Raw genomic sequence first — 14,126 nt, 5'->3', positions numbered from 1 at the left:
CCTCGTCTTGGGCGGATACGCAACCGCGAAAGAAAATGCATTGGAAGCATTGCTTCTGTACGTCCAAAGCCGATTCATCACGCAAACAGGCTCCAATGCGCAATTGTGGCTCGAGCTGGGAACTCTCATTCGACTCGCGTTTCGAATGGCCTACCATCGTGACCCCAGCCAGTTAGTCGATATGCCCGAATTTGAAGGTGAAATGCGCCGCCGTCTCTGGCTACATATTTTTCAAATTGATGCCCTGGCTTCTTTCCATATGGGTCTTCCGAGCATGATACCAACGGAATATTGTGACTCGCAAGTTCCGAGTAATCTATATGATAGAGATCTGTATCCGGGCATGGAGAGCTTACCTCCTTCGCGACCGCACACAGACTTTACTCCGATACTCTATGCGATCGTCAAGGCTGGCGTCATGGGCGTCTTCAAAAAGATTGTCGCTCACACACAATCTCTTGCTTCTCCCGGGTATGAGGAGACACTTGCTCTAGATCGCGAAATGAAGGAAACGTATGAAAGAACCCCAGATATTCTGTGCCGGAGAGATATCTGCCAGTCTTTCATGGACTCATCCGATATCATTTTGGAGCGCTGTACCATCGAACTACTATTCCTGAAAGGCATAATGATACTGCATCGACGCTACATTCGACACGAACCCCAAAACCAAACGTTCGAACTTTCACGCCGTTACTGCTTAGAAGCAGCTCTCGAGATACTTGCCCGCCAGGCGGATATACACCAAGCAACCCTCCCCGGCGGGCGCCTATATGAGGATCGGTGGATGGTCACTTCGCTGACCGTGCAGGATTTTCTCCTGGCAGCTATGGTGGTTTGTCTTGATCTTTCTGTGCGGATGGAGACTCTCCAAAAAGAAGATGATCAGAGCTTTCCATCTAAAAAGCTACGCGCACTTCAAGTTTCGCAGCAGATATGGGCAACACATGGGAGCTATCCTCCTCAATCACGCCTTGCCTCGCTAACCCTAGAGTTGATGATCCAAAAGGTGAATAAGGTGAAGGTAGATCTGCCCACTGAAAATGCTCTCGTCACAGATACAGACATGCCTTCTTTTTCTGGGGCTGAGTTGCCATATATGGAGGCTATGTCTGATATGATCGATGGCACGGAAGCTCTGGATTGGGTGAGTTCGGTTACTGAGATGTTGAGATTTTCGGTCCTAACAGTGTGGTAGTCCTTGATAGACCAGTTTTTGCAGAGTCCGGGAGGGAACTCGTCTTGAGAGCTTTAGAGACAAACGGATGAAGGACCGACATGCAGGGAAAATGAATCCATTATCAGTGAAAATTCTATGACGGTCTCTTTGATCATTCAAGGGAACCAAGGATAGAATATCGAAGGCATGGCACTGCTAAGTGATGATCTGCAAGGAGGTGTGAACTTCTCAATAGAAAATGAAAGATTTACAAAGAGGAAGTATGTGTAGAAAAGGCTGCTGTATTCAAGAGTGCAGATAGATCTATAACACACCCGTGAAATATATTTAACATACCAACAATCGACATACAAGAAGAAATATATAACTACCAGCGCCCATATACACTATGAACCATCGAACCCAGAATTTGCATTAGAGGAAGCCCACCAAGGCTCAGACAAATCCCCCAAATCAAGCATCGTGCCATCGTCCTGAAACGTGAGCGAAGACAGTTGCCCCGCCCCGTTGCCGTTGCCACCAGTGCCAACATTCTCAGAAAGAAGATGCAAATCCGAATTCCGAATCCAGTCGAAATCTCCTGCTTGAGAGGGCGCTGCAGGGAACTGGTGCTGTTGGTGGTGGGATGGCAATGACGAGAATGGATGGACCGGGGCGTTGACACTGGATGATGATGGAGGAATCCCTGCCCCTGCTGAAAAATCGGGATAGTTATTCTTATTATTATTATGAGTGCCCTGGAAGCTGGAAGTATGAGCTTGCGCATCCGCATTGGCAAGTCGGGATTTCTTCCGAGCGCCTTCCAGTCCCTGTGCATTCCGATTGGTCTGCGAGGAAGAGGAAGGTTGCTGCTGCTGCTGCTGCTTTTGCTGTTGCAGCGACTGGAGATTCGAACTGCTGATCTGTCGCTTCGTGGCCGATCCTGATTGATGCAGATGTGCCTGCCAGCGGCGCTGGAGGGTGACAAGGTAGTCACGCGTGCGCTTCGCATTCTCAAACGACTGGCCGAGTTCATCGAGGGCGCGAAAGCAGAGGTTCAGGTATGCGACCATCTCGGCATTGGGCGGGTGTCTATTCGGACTGTTGCCGGATTTTCCCGGTGCTGATGGCGAATTGGAGTTGGACAGCGTGACAAATAGGAGCATCAGGGCTGCGCTGAAGATTATTGCCACGACCTGGTTGTTCATGCGGCGGAAGGTGTAGTGTTTTTCGTAGATGTGGAGGAGTCGGGCTACGGCGGTGGCGGATTCGACGCACATTCGGCGTGCATGGTGATATCCTGGTCCTTGACGAGGAGCGCGTGGTTGGATGTAGCTCTTTGATAGCCATGGACGGTGGAAGAATATGACTATTTGGTGGTATTGCATGCTGAAAGATATAGTTAGGATATGGATTTCGATTCAGGATAGATTTACTTACTGCAGCATGAGAAGATGAGGCAGTTTCGGCGTCGTATCATCGTCCAGGTCAATCTCAAGATTGGAGGGCAGATTAGCCTTCCAGGCAAAAAGATCCTCAGTGACCTTGTAGCACAATCTCTGTAAATCATGCCGGGAGATGTCGGAACAACCGTATCTGGAAGCAAACATATTAGGGAGATTCAAAGTAAATGGTAAAAGAATCACGCACAGAATATGTCCAGCCGGGGAAACCATCTCCCACAGTACAACAAACTGCCTACAAATCAATTCCATTGGGTTATTCAAGCCTTCTCTCTGGTGAGTCTCCGAGGAGTTTTGCAGGCCATAGGGACGCCATATTCTCTCCCTCTCACCACCAAGAGCGAAAGCTGGTTTGGGAACGCTAATGTCCCCTGCATTCATGCGAAACGGACGTCCGAGATAGAAGCCCCAGAAACTATAATCGTTAGTCAGAAATCACACAGTAGAGTGACATGGCTTACTGGTCTGCGACATAACTTCCCCAGAAGGCTGCTCGACGGACCTCGGCTTCGGAAGGACTCATTTGGCCCTGATTGACGTATGGTGTCATGTCAAGATGTAGACCAAGATCGAAGGCGAGTCGCATGGACATCCCTAGAGAATCTGAGTTACAGCCCTTGAGATTGTTTTGAAGATTACTCACCACTATAGAGCCAACCTCGCGCATCACGGTTCGATGCTCCTTCGTGGCAGCTCATTATAACCAGTGCCTGAACTGTGGCCACACAGGGAGAATCAAGTTCAATCTCCAGAAGCGCCTTAGCCCGGTCTGCAAAGAACTCTGCCAAGGATTTGGGGAAGGTAATGAATGTCGGATGATATCGAGCTTCAAACGCACTTCCAATGGCGCACCTGCACAATATTAGCGTTTTCATCCTGCAGTGAACAGAGCACATACATAGCGTTGGTCAGAACCTCCGAGTAGAACGGCGTATCATTATATTCATTGCGCCACTTGGAGCGGGAAGTCATGTACATTTCCTTGTCGACCACGTAGATGCTGGGATTTTGCCAGGTAAAGTAAAGCTCGACCAGGTGGTCTTCCAAGGCCTGATCAACGGGCTGGCCAACCCGAAGATGGTTCAGAATATCTTGACCGTCGTGGCGCACAGTGCGCGCATCCGGACGTTGTCGTTGCTGAGTTGCCGACACATCGACCAGGTTGAGGTTGGACGTTGGGCCGTAGAAGCGCAGATGACCGTCTCCTGCGATTTTCAATGTGCCAATGCGATGCGACAGCTGCTCGATCACGTCATTCTCGGCATCGTCTTCTTCTCCGCTGTCGGACTCGGTGTCTTTTTCGTTCTGGGTCTGGCCGAGTAAGACTCCCGGCTGCGGAGCCGTGTCCATACCGGGTGGATGGTTCTCTGGACCCAGCTCCGTGTTCATTGGCAGCTCAGGGCCATGGTTGATATTTGCATAAATGGTGTCTAAGCTTTCAGCGGTTGGAAGAGTGAAGCCCCAGTGGACAAAGCTCTGGTTGTCCAACGGCCCTTGAGCCATTCCGAATGGGTTCCAAGGTTCAACTGATGCCAACTGTGGATGAGAAGCAACTCCCTCTGGTGTTGAAGTCCCGGTCCCAGGGGTGGGTGGAAGCTGGGCCTCTGGAATTGGATTCTGAACAGGCGATGCGCCGGAATCCTTCGTAAGGTGGGTATTTTCAGAGTTTTGACCAGCGGCTGTATCTCTTTTAAACCCACGAGGGATTTGAAGGGTTTCCAGGACCCTATTCATGCCCGCCTCATCTTCAGGCCTCATAGGCGGAGGCTGCAAACCCTGGTCATGAATAAATCGACAAAGCTGGTCGACGCGAACAGAGAAAAGCTCCGTAGCAGCGCGCAGAGACACCCTGGACATTTGTTAGTCGCTAGACTCTGATAGCAAATCGACAAGAACATCATATTGACACATACTTGCGCTTGTCATCGCCATGTTGGTACTTGCATTCTTTGCCCTTGCGCAGGCAATTCTGGCAATTCGGCGTCGCTCCGTCGCATCTGATTTTGCTCTCCCGACACGGCACGCAGGCGGTGGTGACGTGTTTGCGGGGAGGCTTCTTGGGCTTCTCGGGATCGGGCGATGGCATCTTCAATGTTGAGTGAGCCGCTTTGAGATGGCTATGCGACTTGAGAGATGAGCTCGGAAAATGTCCTCGAGCTCTAGTGCTCGTCTGGTGTCTTGTCGGCTTGTCTCCGAGGGTGCTGTCTTAGCCGCTGAAGATCCCCGCGCAGGATCGAGACAGAGAGAGATACATCAAGTCATAGCGTCGCCGCGCACAACGGGACACTTATCACTGGCCATGGAAATCATTGACACCGCGCGGCTGCTGGGTTGTTCACTGTCTATCCGGTGACGAAAAGGAAAGAGTTGGTCTGGGGGCGGCGGGGAAGGGTCCACCGCGTCGGCCTATCAGATTATGGATGATGCGGTTGATACTATAGGATCGGAAGAAGAAGTCAATTTGAATCGGGACTAACTACTCGTAACTATCTACAGTACTGGACCAAAATTACACGTTGGACGTGCGCTTGAGTTTGTCGTTCTGGACCACCTCGATCCAATACCCATCCGGATCCAAAAGGAAGGCAATGTTGTTCATCCGCCCATCCGCCAGTCGCTTCTTGAAGTCGACCTTGAGGGACTCAAAGCGGTCACATGCTGCCTGGATATCGTCCACCGAGATACCTATAGAATTGGATTAGCACTAGACAGACCGATCCGTTGACTACGGACAGCACTTACAGATATGGCCGAAGCCCTGGGGCTCCGCATTGCCGTTGTGGTAAACGGGACCCTCCTGCTTCTCTGTGCCGTAGTTCCAAGTAAGCTCGAGCAGGCCTTCCCATTCGGCGACAGGGTTGCGCACACCCTCCTGGATCTTGGGGTTGGCGCCCGGGTAGCCCAGGAAGTACAGGTTGAATTTGTTGTCCGGGTTCTCGGCGGTGCGCACCAGGGTCATGCCCAGTTTTTCCTGGTAAAACTTCAGGCTCTCCTCGGCGGACTTGACGCGCAGCATGGTGTGGTTGAGCCGGTAGGAGCTGGGGTCCGTGGTGGTGCCCATGTCCTCATCGCCGCGCCGGATGATCTCAACCCAGTAACCGTCCGGGTCCTTGGCGAAGGCGATGTGCTTCATGCGGCCCTCTGTGAGTTTCTTCTGGAAGGGATACCCGGCGTCTTCGATCCGCTTGCAGGCGGCTTCGATATTGTCGACCGAGATGGCGAGGTGGCCAAAGCCGCGGTAGGGCTCGGTGTTGCCATTCACAATGCTGTAGTTGGGGTCGTTCTCCGTTCCATAGTTGTGGGTCAGCTCCAGCACGGCATTGCGGTCGGTCCAGTATTTGCACTCGCCCTGCAAAGACTTGGGGCCGGTGTAGGCCAGGAAGTAGTTGCAGAACTTGGCCTCAGGCATGTCGAGCTTGTTGACCAGAGTGAGGCCCAGGAACTGATAGAACTCCACCGAACGCTTCGGGTCCTTGACCCGAATCATCGTGTCTGCAGGGATACATCGTGTCAGCGGTGGTGCTTGACTGCAGGTGGAATACACCAACGGTTCAATTTGTAGGTGGAGAGATCGGACGACATGGTTGCGAGAAATCGGGCTTCTGCTAGACAGTCAGTGATTGGCCGGGAGAGTGCGCGGAGATCGAGGCATACTTGGCACACAACGAAGAGGTGTGAGGGCCCTGAGGGATGGAGAGAACAGTCGAGCGAACATGGATTGGGAAAGATGTTAGTTCACGAATCATGGAAACATCTGGATGAGGGGGAGTTTGTCAGCGTGGGTGGGGCATGACGCTGTAGAAGGAAATCCGGAATGTGTAGGTAGTGCTCGGATGCTGCTCATTACTTAGTACGTCGTTATGATCGCAGGATAGAAGAACGACGGGGAGTTAGGAGTTAGTGGGTGTCTGGTCAATCGGCGTAGAACCAGAGCAGAAGGCAGGTGGGTAGACCGCGAACTATAGCCCTGACCATTCTTACTCTTCTTCTACTCCTACCAGTGAGCTACTCCTGCTTTACCCCTACGACGACTCCCTGTTACCCCCTGACCAGGTTCGTGAGTCCTTCTCGTCTTATTCCCCACACCCGATCGTCCCTCCTTGCCCTGCCATTGGCCTCTCCCTCCGCCATGGATCGTGTCGCGCGCTCTCTGGATCGGTCTTATGCTCTTTTCTTTTTCCATCTTTCTTCCTTTACCGCGCTTAGCCCATTAGCCAGGCACCCATCTGCATTCTCTCCTCCCAATCACACCGACGCATACCCTCACGTTCATCATGGAGGTCTGCCTGGCAGTTGAGCCGCGCATGCCCCCATGACTCTTGTAGTCATACCCTGGCTCCCTCATATAGTCCTCCCGGCCAGTCCGCGCTCTTGTCCCACCGGATGCTGGAGAATTATCGTGACTTGCCATCTGGACCAGCAGCCCAGGCTCGTTTGAATCAAACGTACAGAGCTCATGCCCACATCCCCTCACCACCTTTGCCCAGCATTTGATCCCCGACCAGCGAAAAGAAGCTATGAAAACAGCGCCTTTTGCTCGCGTGACTCCTCCTCTCCTTGTCTGATCGGATCTTCAACTGCTGCGAGACTCTTTGTTTTATTCCAAAGAAACATGGGTGTGTTGATGGCTGAATACGAACCTCCTCCAGGCTCCTCCGACCACTACTTCGCCGCCAAGCCTGATCTCTCGGCTCCCGCGATACCCACCCGGGGTCCCTACGACCCCAACTTCCTCCCCTACTGGGCCCGCTATCGCGCGCAGTACGCCCAGAACCTGCTCGACTGCTCCGACCAACCGATCGAGTACGACCACGACGACGCAGACTACCAGGACAACTCGTTTTTCTTCCCGGAGGATTGCTCGTGGACTCCGCCCAAGGACTGGGTCGTGGAGGCGCACCGGACAGACGTCCCCCAACGGCGCGCATTCGAACAACCCATTTCCTTGTTGGCGGGCCAGAATACAAATACAACCGACGCCATGATTCCCGGGCTCCCAGATATCAAGATGCTGGACTCGGAGGCGCTGGGCGACCTCCTGGACGATAATCTGTCTCCGCCGGAGATTACGACCATCCTGTACGTCCGCACTGGAATTGCCTTGCCCCCGCTACTCACTCTGTGACTCTTTGATGCTAATCTTCCCTTCCCAGCGTCTTCGCAACCAATGGCGCTGTCTTCGCCTACGCCTCCTCCATCTCCTCCCGCCAGCTGCGCAACCTAAGCGCAACCTACGGCGCCGCCTACACCTGCTACGCAAAGACCGCCTCGACGGGCAACCTCACAGGCGTCAACCCCGCCAGCCACCCATCCTCCTATGTAACAGCGCAATCAATGTCGCTGGGCGACGTGGGGTCGATCGTTTTCGAACTCGACGACTCCGTCGCAGTGGTCACCCGTCTCGCGGATAAAGTCCTCCTCGCTGCCGTCGGCCCGTCCAGATCCGACCCGCCGAGCACAAACGGAGCGTTAGACTCGTCGACCCATCTCAGCGTGCCAGACAACGGATATCCGTTCACGGACTCGAATGGCACGCCGGACGGCTCTCACGATGGCCAGCGCACGCCCACCACAGCACCAGCGTCTCCGAACGCGACAGCCCGCAATGGAACAGCCACGGACGCGGGGAATGTCGACGCACAGCTCGAAATAGACCGCAGCGCCGACCTCGAGCGTCTCGCGAGCTTGAACCTCTCCGCGTCCCCCGCCGTGCTATTGGCGCTGGAGTCTAAATGCGCTGCGTTGGGCCGATTTCTGGGTCAGAAATTGAGTGATCTGGAGAGTCCGGATGATTTCTAAGGAAAGCATCCGAGCTTTGACGAACGGATGTGTCTTTCGATGGGACTTTGGAGACGAAGTACTGTCTGCGTCGGTAGTTGGCGCGTTGGCTGGTTATGGATTAGTTTGGATTGGTTCTTCGCGACAGTGCATAGTAATGTGCATTGCATTGCATGTATGCTAGGACATGAATTGATGACAAGCATTATTGTTTCATTCGCACTTTTGTTATCTCGCGTTCTTCATTCGGGCTCCCGAGTCTAGTTTAGTGAGCGGCAACTACACATGGAAGTATCGTGCCGTCTTGCAGACTAATAACCAAGACTGATTTGGTGTCCCGGGCTCAACCCATCTCTCGATATCTATGTATACGTATTCAGACAAGAGATCTCGAATAAATTAACAGTTCTTAATGCTACAATTTCGCCATTACATTAGAGTATGTAGTCATGTGTATACATAGAACAAGAACAGGCAAGACCAGGAATGGAATCAAGCATCATGCAAAAGGAGAAAGAGAAAGAATTATGCAAATAGGATGCTCTCTGTGGTGATTACGACTTCTCCGACGTCTCCTGCACCGCCGAACCACCGGGCGACGTGTGGAAGTGGCTTGCCGTGCTAGCCGTGCGGCTCAACGACGTCGGGCTGGCGGCCATGTCCTTGGCATCGGTGATGTTGGTGGTGTTGATAACGCCCGTCTCGGGGGCGTCACTGGTCTTCTCCGGCTGGTGGGATGCCGAGGTGCTGCGCGAGGCAGCCGCAGAGCTAGTGGCGGAGGCGACGCCCGTTGAGGCGACAGACTGGGACAGCGACTGGCTGCGGGTCGACTCCTTGATCACGCTCCACCACTTCTCGGCGTCGGCGGGGGTGTGCGCCTTGAAGGTGAGCTCGGTGTTGGCGGTGAATGCGTTCCCGACCTTGCCGTTCGAGACATCCTTGCCCTTGACGTTGAACTTGACGCCGTCAATAGACCCGATCACGCAGTCGGGCAGGTACAGCGACAGCTCGGGGGAGGGGTCGCGACGGAAGTCGTCGTCGTCCTTGAACTCGTGCAGGTACTTGGCGGGCGTGACGACGTAGTAGCCCGTGCTGAAGCCCTTGATCACAGCGCGGGAGCGGCGCTCCAGCGAGCCCTCGATGAGCGACTGCGTGGCGCGGTGGTCCTGGTTCGGGAAGGAGATGTTCTCGAACGCCCGCGGCGGCGAGTCCGGGTTGACCAGCTTGGCGTCGTTGCTGACGATAAAGTTCATCCACTCAAAGTCCGGCGGGATGAGCTGCGCCGTGCCCAGGATGTCGGCGTGCATGGCGCGCTGCCGGTCCAGCTGGCTGTTCATCTGCTGGAAGAACTGCTCCAATGCGCCTTGGATGGTCTGCAGGACGTGTGCTTCGAATTGCTGGAAGGAGTTTTGCAAAGAGAGGACGTCCTGGCGGTGGGAGTTCTCTTCGTTGACTTGCTTGTTGAGTCGGTGGTTGATCATCCGCCGGAGGAGGTAGGGATCGTGCTGCTGCTCGATCTTGCCGGCCGCGGCGGCGTCGAAGGACGCGGAGTTCTGGCCCAGGAGCTCGATGTGCTTCTGGGTTGCTTGCCGGGCCTTCTCGACGGCTTTGGCGCCCTTGACTGCGCCGGACTTCAGCTCCTTCGACTTGTTCTTAATTTCCTTGTGCAGACGCTCGAGGGTCGGAAGCACGCCGCTCTTCAGGTTCTTCTCGGTGTCGAGGTACATGTTCACAATTCCCTGCCCAGTCAATCGTCAGTTGCTGCTCAGAATTGCAGGCCGCCTGCCGCCCCATACCTGAGAATTATTCCGCATGTTCTCGAACAGGCCCGCGACGCCTCCGGCGCTGGAGCTAAAGTGGTGGCCCTCCTTCAGAGGATCGCTCACGGACTGTTGGATTATCGGTTAGTTGATTCCGGGGCGACCCGAGTGCCGGACACACTCACCTTCAAGACCTTCTCGTAATCCTTGGAATTCGCTCTGGAGACCTTGGCCGTCGTGGAGACATAGTCCTCAAGATAGCCGGTCATGTGCTTCCAAGCTCTCAGGCGCTCAAGCAGGAGATTGGTGCTCTATATACACACCAAGTCAGTTCCAGTGCCCCTTTTCTCTTTTTTTATGCCTCGAGTAGAGAACCCGTAGGGATAATTTCAGTTCGAACGTACCTCACTGCTATCGGTATGGGGAATAGCCTCGTCATCGGCATCACTCATAGACGTCCGCCGAGTGATGGTGCTGGAGACCGTTCCCGAGCGCACGGGGACCGTTGCGGCGCGCACGGGGGCCTTTGCGTCCGACATAGTTGTAATGGAGGGGAGGTAGGTCGGCGAGGAGAGAGAGAAACTCGCGGGGGAGAAGGGAAGAGGACACAACCAGCAACAATGACGAACCCCAGAGTAGGAAATCCGGAGCTTTAAAAGCAAGGATCGGGAATCGCGGAGGGGTGGTGGGCCGACTGACGATGTAGGGTTAGGTTTGGTTGAGTTGGGGGGAGGATTGACAGAAGTGGCTTGAGACGAGCCACAACAAACAGGGCGGTGGAGTAGCGCTAGGCTGATGGTGGACTAGCCGCGGTGATGGTTGGCGAAGCTAGTTGATTGCCAGTGGTGGGTGTGTACAGTGGCGCAGCGACGATGAGAGTAGTTAATTGGGACAAGAAAGTTTAAGCAACAAAGGGGAATGGAGGATTATTATGGCGGATAAATGATGCATGGGCATTCCACGATCGATCGATCAGGTGCGATGAGGTCATACCGTGGAGCTGTTTACGGTTGCATTCCGCAAGTTGCATTATTTATTGACAGTACTGAGGACGGAGTACATTATTGTTTAGAGTACATCAGAGAGATTGTAATCATGCGTGACTCGTGCTGCTGGGCAGCTATTTCATGAAACCAAAGCAAACACCATCTATGTGAGGACGAAAAAAATCCATGTAGTTGCCAAACACCGAGAGCAAGAAAAGAGACCGGGGATGGATGCTGTGAGAGGTCTTGTCGGTATTGCAATGCTGAAGAAGAGAGAAAAAAAAAAAAAAAACCAGAGGCTGAGTGAAGAGGCATAGCCCAGCGTCCAGCACCGGGCGTGATGGGATATCGGTAGAAAAAGAGGGAGAGGAGGGGGAGCAAGTGGATGCTCCTACCTCGCTCGTGCTTGCACAAGGCGAAGTCGGCGTTCCTCATCGTCAGCAGCGGTGCCGTGGGCGTCGAGATATTGGGAGCGGTTGGGCACCTCTGCAGGGGTCGAGGCGCCCGTGGATCGGCCACTGCGCAGATAAGCCTGCTGTGGAGACTGAATCATCGGCGGCGTGGGAACGTCGCTCGCCATGACGGCGTTGTAGTCGGGCAGACCCGCGTCGCACGGTCGGATGGTGCTGCGAACGGCAGTCGAGTAACTGGGCACCCGGCTCAGGGTTTCGACCTCGGCGTATTGGGGATGGAAGGGCGTCGCCATGCCGGAGGAGATAACGTCGTGGTCGACTTCGTCGGATGGTCTCCGCTCCAGATCAGGGCTGTCGTGGTTGTGCGTGTTGGCACCAGACGCGGCGCCAAAGTAATCCGTATTAGCATAGGCCCGTCGCTGCGCGGCATCACCCTCCGTTGGAGGAGAGTCGTGCGGCTCATTGTGCGTGGGGTGTCCGAGTGGATTGGTGCTCAGATTGGCCAGACGGCTCTGCAGAGCCGAGGCGGAGATGTCTGTCGTTGTCAAGGCATTCATGGAGGCGAGGTTCTCTGCTGAGAGATTGCGGCTCAGTGGGCCGAATGGCGTGCCTGGACCGCTACCAGGACCGGGGGTTCGGTAGCCGCTGGGATCGAGTTCGCTGTACAGTTGATCGAACTGGTGGTCACCGTACAGCGGAGGCGCATGCTGAGCCATTTCGTCCACGGCCCTCCGGGTCGCCTGCGGGGTTACCTCCACGAGGTTGTTCTGGTCATCGATTGCGATATGTGGCGAAATGAAAATGGAAACTGGGAGTGTCGCGCGCAGCTGCATCACCATTAGCATCGGACAGGATACCACGTACGAACAATGCTTACCTCGCTGACGTGGCCGTCCGGGTTGTGTAATTGAATGCGGAACTTGAGCTTGTGTCGAATTTTAATGCCCTTGGTGTCTGTGTCCTGCAGACACCGAGTCAGGGTATGTGGCATATCCAGGTATCGCACGAGTTGGTGTCCCTCGGCCGCCTCGTCGATGATTTCGATGTTATTTTCGTCCAATTCCACCTCATCGGTCAGGATCGTCCGGGTAATTTTGTACGTGTTGCGAATCGACTCGGGGTCTTCCGGGTTCAGCGTCAGATCTTGGCTCTCGATCAGCTGCGACGTAATTTGCCCGATCCGCAGGCCCTTTAGCAGGGGAATCAATTTGAAATCCACGCGGATCGACGTTCCGAAAATGACCGCCTTGGTCGGTGTGCAGATGGAGTATTCGATCTTGTTCGGCCAGATGTTATCGACAGACTGTGCACAGGAAAAATGTCAGCGACAGCTTCCCCGTCAAAGATCAAATTCTCAACCTACCATTGCATGCGACAGCTCCAGAGCGCTGGGATCAAGGGTCCGAATGATCCGCAGCGGCTTGCGGACCACGATGTCCTTGGCGTATTTCCTGCCGATCTCTGCCTTGAACCGGTACATCACCCATGTCTCGTGCAGCCCCTCCACGCTTTCGGGCATTGAGCCCTCGAGGACGATGTCGAAGGGATACTCGTAGTTGCCCGCCGCTAGGATCTCGGTCTTGCCTTTGCCCGGGTCCCGGAATCGCCAGGTCTGCTCATAGAAGACTCGTTCGCGCCACGACTTGCGGCCACCGGCATTCGAGGTGGAGGGCAGATGCCAGCTGCATGACCGATTTGTCAGAAGGAAAGCAAATTTACCTCGGCAATGAGAATGTCTTACCACACGCGCGACATGCCTGTTAACTGTAGGCGCAGGTGCTTGATCGTCAGTGGTTCCGACAAGCACAGCACCAACGTGCCCTTGAGATGGGCGCTGGCGGCTTCATCTTCACCACCTCGGAACACGATGTAGTCGTCGTTGAGCCTAAGCACACAATTCTTATTAGCGACGGAGTTTTCGCTACAGGGCTCGGCGTTGGGGTCTGACTCACCGGATATCGAAGTACTTGGCATTGCTTGCGCTCCCGCCGCCACTGAAAAAGCTGAGAGCCATGACGTGCCGGCTGGATGCGACAGGGGTCGCTTGTGTGTCGGGGTATAGCGGTTTGTGTGGGAGAGCGAGAGGAGGATGAGAATGAAGAGAAGACCAAAATCAAAAATAAAAAAATAAAAGACGGCAGTATGTGCTGGTGTATTTTTTTTTCCGTTTCTTTTTTTTCGCGATCTGCCGGGTGAATGTCCAGAATCAATCCGGTCCGACAACGGGTCGTGGTGGAGTCAGTCCGTTTCCGTCGACGGTCGGATGTGGCGATAGCGCGATAATGCTAGGCCGAAGTGGGATGGTGGGATGATAAGAGAGTGTGTCGAAGGAGAGATGAGTGAGAAGTGGGAAGATGAGGAAAATCAAAAAAGAACGACCGACAGACAGAATTGATTGAGGCAGGGCTGAACCGGTGACATTTACGTCAGCGCTATCATATGAATAGAGGAACTGAGAAGTCGGAGGGCCTTTCTTTTACCCATGGCCATCACGCCATAACCTCGGGTGCACTTATCGCAACGAGTTGACCCGGTGGTTACTATTATTATTGACAGCTGAGAGAGAC

General features: G+C 54.2%; 5 protein-coding genes across 5 annotated transcripts; 1 reads left to right on the top strand and 4 right to left on the bottom strand.

Annotated features, from left to right (window-relative positions):
* Positions 1–1,566: 1,566 nt before the first annotated feature.
* On the bottom strand, positions 1,567–4,708 carry PFLUO_LOCUS2923 (uncharacterized protein; the record flags this gene model as incomplete). The annotated part of the gene is made up of 6 exons (XM_073780114.1): positions 1,567–2,548; positions 2,600–2,755; positions 3,084–3,216; positions 3,266–3,474; positions 3,521–4,471; positions 4,536–4,708. The coding sequence occupies 6 exons, from the start codon at positions 4,706–4,708 to the stop codon at positions 1,567–1,569; spliced, it is 2,604 nt and encodes an 867-aa protein (XP_073637001.1).
* Positions 4,709–5,131: 423 nt separating this feature from the next.
* Positions 5,132–6,204, bottom strand: PFLUO_LOCUS2922 (Lactoylglutathione lyase; the record flags this gene model as incomplete). The annotated part of the gene is made up of 3 exons (XM_073780113.1): positions 5,132–5,307; positions 5,365–6,114; positions 6,171–6,204. The coding sequence occupies 3 exons, from the start codon at positions 6,202–6,204 to the stop codon at positions 5,132–5,134; spliced, it is 960 nt and encodes a 319-aa protein (XP_073637000.1).
* A 1,030-nt stretch (positions 6,205–7,234) lies between these two features.
* PFLUO_LOCUS2921 (uncharacterized protein) lies at positions 7,235–8,421 on the top strand (the record flags this gene model as incomplete). Its single annotated transcript, XM_073780112.1, has 2 exons — positions 7,235–7,701; positions 7,776–8,421. 2 exons carry the CDS (start codon positions 7,235–7,237, stop codon positions 8,419–8,421), a joined length of 1,113 nt encoding a protein of 370 aa, XP_073636999.1.
* A 533-nt stretch (positions 8,422–8,954) lies between these two features.
* PFLUO_LOCUS2920 (uncharacterized protein) lies at positions 8,955–10,699 on the bottom strand (the record flags this gene model as incomplete). Its single annotated transcript, XM_073780109.1, has 4 exons — positions 8,955–10,139; positions 10,197–10,289; positions 10,346–10,471; positions 10,565–10,699. 4 exons carry the CDS (start codon positions 10,697–10,699, stop codon positions 8,955–8,957), a joined length of 1,539 nt encoding a protein of 512 aa, XP_073636998.1.
* An 838-nt stretch (positions 10,700–11,537) lies between these two features.
* Positions 11,538–13,573, bottom strand: PFLUO_LOCUS2919 (uncharacterized protein; the record flags this gene model as incomplete). The annotated part of the gene is made up of 5 exons (XM_073780108.1): positions 11,538–12,386; positions 12,437–12,862; positions 12,923–13,241; positions 13,301–13,444; positions 13,512–13,573. The coding sequence occupies 5 exons, from the start codon at positions 13,571–13,573 to the stop codon at positions 11,538–11,540; spliced, it is 1,800 nt and encodes a 599-aa protein (XP_073636997.1).
* Between the last annotated feature and the right edge of the window lie 553 nt (positions 13,574–14,126).

This window comes from Penicillium psychrofluorescens (assembly GCF_964197705.1).
Source record: "Penicillium psychrofluorescens genome assembly, chromosome: 2".
NCBI lineage: Eukaryota > Fungi > Ascomycota > Eurotiomycetes > Eurotiales > Aspergillaceae > Penicillium > Penicillium psychrofluorescens.
Note: the sequence above shows the minus strand (reverse complement) of the source record. Positions and strands in the feature narration are given on the sequence as shown.